The following is an 8926-nucleotide window of genomic DNA, read 5'->3' as shown; positions in this document are numbered from 1 at the left end:
AGTGTTGAAGGAAGGAGCCCTGGTTGGGAAAGGTATTTATGGAAAACATTTACAAATCTGGGAACTTTTGCACATTTCAGATATGTTGGAATGGATCACTCTCTTGAAAAGGGGCAATTACCCACAGAGATGCTTTCTTTCCAAGACACCAGCTTTACACTGAAGACATACACATATTAATCTCTTACTGCATGGTACATAGATTCATTTCATCACACATTTTATTAAAGAACTGTATTGAAAATATGCAGCGCTTAGCAGGATCTAATTCCGTCAAACTCTGGAAAGCTGCAAAAATAGTTTAATAAAATGAAGGCCACTGTGTTAATTGTAAAAGCAGCACTGGAAACATTTGTTGTCACTATCCTCCTAGATTCACGGCTCACCCTGGAAGACCATATAGGAGCTGTGACTAGGGGGGCTTTCGCCCAGGTTCGCCTGGTTCGCCAGTTGCGGCCCTATCTAAGCCGGGATGATCTATGCACGGTCACTCACGCGCTCGTGACCTCACGACTAGACTACTGCAACGCTCTCTACATGGGGCTGCCCTCGAGGACCACCCGGAAGCTCCAACTGGCACAGAATGCAGCCGCGAGAGTTGTGTTGGGAGTTTCCCGATACTCCCATGTCACACCTCTGCTCCGTGAGCTGCATTGGCTGCCAGTTGTCTTCCGGGTGAGATTCAAGGTACTAGTCATGGTATTTAAAGCCCTACATGGCAGGGGGCCGGAGTACCTTAGGGAACACCTGCTGCCGGCGTCAACTTCCCTTCGCCCTGTGCGTTCCCACAGAGAGGGACTCCTCAGGGTGCCACCGGTCAGAGAATGTAGACTGGTGGCCCCCAGGGGGAGATCTTTCTCTGTGGGCGCCCCGGAGCTATGGAACCAGTTACCGGTTGAGCTCCGGACGGCGCCGGATCTTCGCTCCTTTCGCCGCAATCTGAAAACATACCTGTTCGAACAAGCCGGCCTGGCCTGAGGGTGGGATTGCTGGGGTTTTTATTATCATTTTATTGGGGGTTTTATTAATGTATTTATTATTTTTTTATGGGCATGTATTTAATAACTTTTTAACTTTTGTAACTTTATGTTTTATTCTTGCTCTGTACACCGCCCTGAGTCCTTCGGGAGAAGGGCGGTATAGAAATATTAATAAACTAAACTAAACTAAACTATCAATGCAGATACCTCAACTGCTATCTCTGAAAACAGAGATTTCAAAAGGCTTACAAAAATGTAATTGTTGAGGGCAAATGCTACTAACATCTTTTTAAAGATGATAAATATGGAAACCGAATAGGAGAATGAAAGCATTAAATAAAAGCCCCATACATTAAAGGCACACTCTAAATTTGACCCTTTTCTGAAAACTCAAGATTAAATCAAACTTCCATCCATTTTTAATCATTTAACTTAAAAAGACTTAAAAAGACTATCCAAATACGGTAAACCTGAATACAGATAAGGTGAAGATAACCTGGAAAAAATGGGTTATCTGCACAGGAAATGTTAAATTGCTAATTACAAAAGCTAAATTGGTTAATCACCTGAAAGAAGTAGTGTGCATATATATCAGTTTAATGAATTCTGTGAAACTGCAGTTTTACATGTGTCAGAAATACACTCTTAGGTGCAAAGATTTGTTTTAAAACTAGTCCACCTGACAGCATCCAAAAGAACTAAATTGTTCGCTAGTATTTTATAGAGGAATTTCAATATCAGCTCACGAAAGCACAATTTGCTCCCTAGTTTCTCCCTGTAAAAGTTTCCAGGGAAATTCAGAGTTGGAGGCAACTGAGTATTGTAGCTGGCCATTCCCCAAAGCAAATGGTTTTCCCCAGAGATGATGGAAGAGAAGCTGCTGAAGGCCGATTCCAAAATAATATTTATGCAGCCTATGATTTTGGAAGACTGTTGCAACATAAGAGTGTGGATGACATGGGGAAAACATTCTGCTCTCTCTACAGTTTCTGGCATAGTATATCTTTCTTCACTGTCCTCTTTCCCAGTAATTTCCCTTTCCTTACGCCCCTCTCAGAAATCACCAAAGTCCCAATATGACACATGCTAATCCCTATCTTCCCAGGGCCTTATCTCCCTTCTCTCAGTCACACTGCTACCACCAGTGGGCATATCCCACTGATGTATCTAGCAACCTCCTTTTCATTCTCCCATGACATGCTGATGTTGTGGCTCTTTCCCTGTGTTCCCCAACTGTTTTTGCTCAAAACAAAAAACTTTTGCTTTAATCCATGCATCCAAAATATGCATAGTTCAGTTGGGGTCACAAATCACCTAAAATGAGCTGTCCTACCTATAGAGTGTATGGAACATTTTGCACATCTCTGTGGCCCAGTCTCATTCATCAATCTTTTCTGAAAGAGACATAGATGGGGCATTGGGGTCCTCTGTATTCCTAAAACCAAGTATTCAGTAGGACGTCTAGATCCACAGAAACCACATGAGCACTAGAAAGTGGGATGTCAGGAAGGCAGTTTGTAATCTATCCGGTTTAAGGTGAGGACATAGCACACGCTGTATTTTTTTTAAGTATGGAAAAATAAAATTTATTAAAAAAATATGCTAAAAGTCCAACATTTATCTATACCTGACTAAGCTTTAAAATCAGTGTTACACTTTTGTTGTATCCTGAGTCAAAAATATTGTATATACATGCATACAGCAGGCTCATAAACATAACACTGCAAGCTTTGATTGGCAAGCAATCTAAATTGGCTCTACTGGAATTAAAAAGGAACAAACTGCCTTACATTACAGCTCTCCAAAGCAGCTGGAAATCTAATGCCACAAAACCATCAGCAGCACTTGTGTAGTGTTGGATGCTGTAGTGTTTCCCTATGATCTTGTAATGTTTTGGTGACTGGGACTTTCCGTGTCTGGCTGGAACTTGTAGTGTATGGGTTCTGTAGTGTTTCACTCCTGTAACCTCCATCTGGTGCATGTTTAGCAATAGGATCCTGTAACAAAGGTTGACCTAAATATACTTTCTTAAAATTTAAACATATGCTTGATTAGACAACAAGGTCCCAATCCTGAACACACCTGCATATACTGTATATGTATCCCTTTGAGGCTTAATAGGCATTTTGATACCTGCAGAAATAACGTTTGCTTCTATTTGCTTATGTTTCCCCTGGCATACGTAGGAAGTCATAAATATAGTCACAAATAAAAAAACATTGAACCCGACTGACAGCGTTCAGCCAGGGCAGGGTAAAAGGAAGACTGTTGAAAGGTAATTGCAGACTGGTTGCTGCCCTTTGGTTTTAGAACTACCTTCCCTGAGACGCTGTGAATTAGCATCTCTACCAGTTATAAAATGTCCACTGTAACTTTGAGCTTTACCAAAATAAAATAATAAATGCTCTGGGATAGTACTTCCAAAACTGTTAACAACCAGTTCCAAGCAAACAGCAATTTCCAGGGCAACCGTGCCTTACTCATTTGATTTGGTGTGAAATAAGTTAGCAAAAGACCATCCTGAGTTAATAGCTTTGGGAGAATCGTCATCCTCCTCTTTAGAAGGAATCAAAAACTGCCGCGAATTAATTGAACAAGGGCTCCCAAATGAGACATTTTCTGTGGATTCTGGAGAATCTGGACAGCCTGTATTCCAGGAGGATGCATTCACTTGTGGTCTATAGCCTGCACCCTTGTCTGAGTCCTCTTCTGTTGTTGATGTTTCCTCCAACTGTCTGAAATTATTAACTGCGAGTTGCATTTGTGGTTTATAACCTGCTGAAACCACACAGTCAGCTTCTAATTCTTCATTTGGTTTAACTGGAGCTGGATACATTGACTGGACATCAATATAAACCACCTGGGAAGACACTGCAGATTCATCCTCTGGTGGATTAGATATGACTTCCTCAATGATTGGTGGACAATAGGAAACCACAACATGGCTTCCTGATTCAGACTCCAAGCCATCTTCAGGAGGGTCTTCCATAACAGGTGATGTAATGGCCGTGTCTTCAATCTTCAGACCCTGGGACTGGGATTGAATTACTTCGATCTTGTTGGGAGTACATGGGTTCATCTCCAAGGTTTTAGAATTAGAGTTCCCCTACAATCAGAAAATAAAATAAGCTTAGTATACTCAGCACTTGCAAATGTAAATAAACTGCATTATTTTGGAGTGGAAAGAAAATTACATCTCTTTTCTTTTTATTGCTCATTTGTATGTCTTTCTTTTTCTTTTTATTCTTTTTAAATGAACTGTTTATTCTTACATGAATATTTTATTTTAGCTTCAGGTGCTGGACGGTGATCTTAAAAATGTTCCAGATTTTTATGTAATGCTAAATATTGCAAATTTCACATCATCTTCCATCAAGCCTGGGATTTTATTTTGCTGCAAGCCAGCTAACTGGTCAATAGTAGAAGGCTGATTTACACAATAATAGCCAAAGCAATGACATGCTATTTAATTAAGAATGCTGCTCAAACTTTCACAAACTTGGGCGTTCACTGCAAATAAGATCTAACTTAAATGATAGAAATGTAAACTATTTATCATATATATTCATGGACAAGCCAAGAATTTTAGGCACACAATACAATCTCAAACTGGGTTTGTCTTATCCATGGATGGACCTATCCACAAGTATATATGATAATATTATTTTAAAATACCCTTATATATCTTAGACGTTGGTTGTGAAAATTTAAAATGGAATTTGATCTGGAAAATAACATTTATTTATACAAAACAGGTGAAAAATGAAGTTCTTCAGAATATATTTAAAAAATGCAAAAATTTCAAGGAGCTACTGATAGCACATTTTATGATATTTTAGCTAAAAATCTGTGCATTTCATCTAAGCATTTAGTGGGCTGAAAAAAGCAATTGATAATTAGAGGTTTTAAAAATTGACTAAACATTTATTGTCATTCCATAGCTATCTGTTAGGAGGCACAATGATATCACATACATCAGTATTTTTCAGCCCCAGCAATTTTAAGATATATGGTCTTCAGCTGCTGGGCAATCCTGGTAGTTGAATTCCATACATTTTAAAATTGCGAAACACTTTAAAGTTGAGAAACACTTGAAGTTATTATGAAAATATGCAAGCTACATTATGCCTGTCACTTTTGTCATGATTGTCCCTTGCCCCCCTATGGATACCCCAAAATCCTGAAGTTATTCCTGCCACCAACTCATTTCTTCAAGAGCTGAAGACAGTTTTTCAGTCCTTGCATTCATGTTCAATCTTAAGTGAAGAAACACCACATCCTTTCACTCTGAAAGTGAAACATTTTCTGTCTTGCCCTTCCCCAACCTCATCCCATCCATCAGCATTCTTATGATATTATTTGAATGGTAAAATGGAACAGATTACCTCTGAATCTCTTGGGAAATCCAAAGCTTTGGAGTGTTCTGGGTTTGGAATGTCAGGATAGAAGACTTCTTTAATCCTTTTGAAATAAGGGAAGCAATGTTAATTTATGAATTGCCATCAAACCTCCTGAAATATTTATTTTCCATATCAAAATGAGACACATTTCTCCCCTCCTGTTTTTTCTCCCAAAATCAATCACTCATTAAAAATTTATGTGGGACTGAGAGGAACTCAAAGTTCCCAAAGATGGGTCTTAAGCAATGGATATTTATAGAGATTTTTGAAGGATCCTTGGCATTCCTTAAGCTTGGTTGTTTTCTTGCAGAAGTTTCATTACCCAAACTAGGTAATTTCATCAGTGCAGCACTGATGATGTTACCTAGTGTGGATAATAAAACATCTGCAAGTTCAGAAAGCACCAAAGACCTCTCATTTCAATCCTGGGCTACAAACATTCTCCTTTATTGATAGAGAGTTTTGTTTCTTCATATTCTTAAACCCTACAAGAAGCTTTGAATGAACTTCAGGAGTCGTTCCCATTCCAAAAGAATACCTAGAGGGGTTTATTTTAGCATCAACCAACTGGCAATTCTGAGTCTGGCTATATCAGTATCCTCAACAAAGCTACCACACAAATTCTAGTGGCATCTCCCAAAATCTTGCCCACTGAAATGCAATTCTTGGAGCGCAGGAGATTTAGCGTGTGCCTATTATCAATAAATCTTCACCTATTTGGAACATAAAGTTTATATCACATCTGGAGTGTATCTAATAGCTTAATGCAAGAACATACGCCAGAATCTGTTTCTATTTGTAGAAGAAAAACAAAATTAAGATGGCTGAATGCCAAAGTTACCATTCCCTCTTCCTGTAGCAGAGGATCCCGGTTACAACTGCCAACACAAGAACCACAGACACTGGGATAATTATGGCAATGATCAATCCCAAAGCTGAAAAGTATAAGAGAGAAAAGCTAGTAAGAAAGCAATATTTCAGTTAGTCAGCAATTTCCCTCAAGCCTATAGAACAATTTCCTAGAGTGTCTTTTGACATTGTCACATTCTCAGAAAATAACCAATGTTGCTTTAAACAGTTTAATTGAAATAGAAGTAATTGATTGGCAAATTTCCCTCTTGCTGTTTATGCACAGAGAAAGCGCTAAAATACTCTATTCATTATTGGTTTTTTTGAGGGATATTTCTATAATTTAAATTACCTAATTAAATAACAGAATAAGTCAAGACAACAACAGCAACAACAAAACATATGCAGGAGTATCACAAGCATCCAGAAAATATTTCCTTCCTTCATTTAAATTTCATATTCCTAACAAAAGAAATGGTACAATCGATGACACTAAGCAAAAAGATCATTGACACAATAACCACAGCTCTGATACAATTTCAAAAATATACAAGCTAGCTTTATGCTGATGAACCTCTTGTAAATATATTGGAAAGAGTATTTTTATTTTTTCTGTTAATTCACGTCTCACATTCTGACTTTAGTTTGATTCATTGAATTGGACCAATGAACAATACCATCTGTTTCTCTTATCTTAGCTTCCAATTTATAAGGATCTGTCTTTAACAACCATTCTTCTCTCTTTCCATAAAGGTAAAGGTAAAGGTTCCCCCGCACATGCGATAACTTTAAATATATGAAAAATGCCCCTACCCATTATTCTGGATTCTATAGTCTTCTTTCACTTCACTTCCCCTGCAACCCTAAAGATGTTTTCATACTAAGGTAAAGGTAAAGGTTTCCCCGGTCCAGTCATTTCTGACTAGGGGGAGATGCTCATCTCCATTTCCTAACCCATGTGGCCGGCCTGAATATATGCCAAGGCACACGGAGCACTGTTATCTTCCCACTGAAGTGGTACCTATTTTTCTAGTTGCATTTGCAAGCTTTTGAATTGCTAGGTTGGCAGTAATTGGGCAAGAACAGGAGCTCACCCTGTCCTGTATCGCTTGGGTCTCAAACGGCCAACCTTCTAATCGACAAGCCCAGCTTCTTAACTGCTAGGCCACTGCATCCTCTCTGTTTTTATACTGCTGAGCCACATTCCATGGTTCCCCTTTGCCCTTTTTATTTATTTATAGATTTAGATCCTGCCTCTAATTGTGGTGCTCACACGTTTGCATTTAATCCTCACAACCAGCATTCTGAGATTGATGGGCTGAAAGGAAATGAACCACCCCAAGTCATCTAGTGAACTTCCATAGCTGAAGCTAAACTTGAACCTGGACCTTCCCAACCTTAGTTCAACCCCTGAACCACTACACCACATAGGCCACTCCAATTGAGTCAGCCAGCATTTCCTCCACTTGCAGCAATTAATGTTGTAGCCAGCCAGCATCCTCAACTCCATTTTTTTATATCAAAAAAGGGTATCATTTGAAAAGCTTACAAGTTTTGTAACAACTTAGTTATACTTTGGAATTTTAACAAATATCATAAGTAAGTGGTGAACAATATTAATGATATGATTCCCTTTGACAAACATTGAACCTCAGTGTGATGCTTGCTAAGGACTATACACCATTAACCCATTTGTTCTAACAACTCATGACAATACCTAAGTGCAGAACAAACATCCAATTGTCTCATTACTTACCATTTTCCTTTGTAACCACATACAAGGTTGTATGAGGTCCATATCCTGCAGCTGTATAGGCTCTAAAAGTCAGGTGGTAACCGGTTTTCCCTTGAAGGCCTGATACCGTCATCGAATCTTTATTTAGATCAGTAATGTTCATTTCTGTGTGTCATGATTGCAAGAAAAAAGGGGGAGAAGAAAAAGAATTAGGAAATATCATAAAACAACAGAAAGCATGTTTATAAGATGGGTGACCATCAACATTTTATAAATAAAGATGTAAATATGAGGTCCTTGGTACTCTCTCAGCTTGGTTGCTTTCTTGTAGATCAGAGCTGGGGAACTATGGCCCTTTTATGACTTGTGGATTTCAGCTCCCAGAATTCCTAAGCTAACATGGCTGGCTCAGGAATTCTGGGAGTTGAAATCCCCAAGTCATAAAAGGGCCATAGTTCCCCACTTCTGTTGTAGATATTTCATTACCCAACTAGGTAACATCATCACATTGTAACTATTAATCACCATCATCATGTCCTGATGATGTTAGCTAGTTTGATAATGAACAGTCTACAAGAAAACTATCAAGTTCAGAGAACACCAATGACTCCACAGTTCAACTCTGAACTACAATAATCCCTTCCATAAATTCATAAATGATACCTGTAAAAATATAGTAAAAATTGGGGCCTAATTATGGGTCACAAAAAACATAAATTCAACTGAATTCAACTGGAAGTTTTGTCTAGACTTGTTTTCAAATCCTGGGACTCCTGAAAGGGAATCACTGATTCTTTGTGAATTCTCTTTTCCATATTAACTGCATATCAAGCTGTATCCACATAGTTTATGCACACATAATACGAAAACAATATTTAAGGAATCATGCATAATCACATCAAGGTTTGCTTGCCTTTTCATGAAAACATCAGTAGTATGACAGAGAATGCAAAAAAAAAAGG

At 38.5% G+C, this 8926-nt stretch overlaps 1 protein-coding gene across 4 annotated transcripts in view; it reads right to left on the bottom strand.

Annotated features, from left to right (window-relative positions):
- Window positions 1-1176: 1176 nt before the first annotated feature.
- Window positions 1177-8926, bottom strand: part of LIFR (LIF receptor subunit alpha) — a 99261-nt gene continuing 91511 nt past the window's right edge. For all 4 annotated transcript variants that reach the window (XM_083356801.1, XM_083356802.1, XM_083356803.1 and 1 more), the window contains 4 exons: window positions 7986-8129; window positions 6222-6315; window positions 5366-5441; window positions 1177-4086 (listed from right to left, as the gene is read on the bottom strand). In XM_083356801.1, coding sequence (XP_083212927.1) covers window positions 3457-4086; window positions 5366-5441; window positions 6222-6315; window positions 7986-8129 — 944 coding nt within the window. In that variant the 3' untranslated portion in view covers window positions 1177-3456. The remainder of the gene's footprint in view (window positions 4087-5365; window positions 5442-6221; window positions 6316-7985; window positions 8130-8926) is intronic.

The sequence above is a fragment of the Vipera ursinii genome, assembly GCF_947247035.1.
Source record: "Vipera ursinii genome assembly, chromosome: 2".
Taxonomy (NCBI): Eukaryota; Metazoa; Chordata; class Lepidosauria; order Squamata; family Viperidae; genus Vipera; species Vipera ursinii.
The sequence above is the reverse complement of the archived record's forward strand: the minus strand, read 5'-3'. Positions and strand labels throughout refer to the sequence as shown.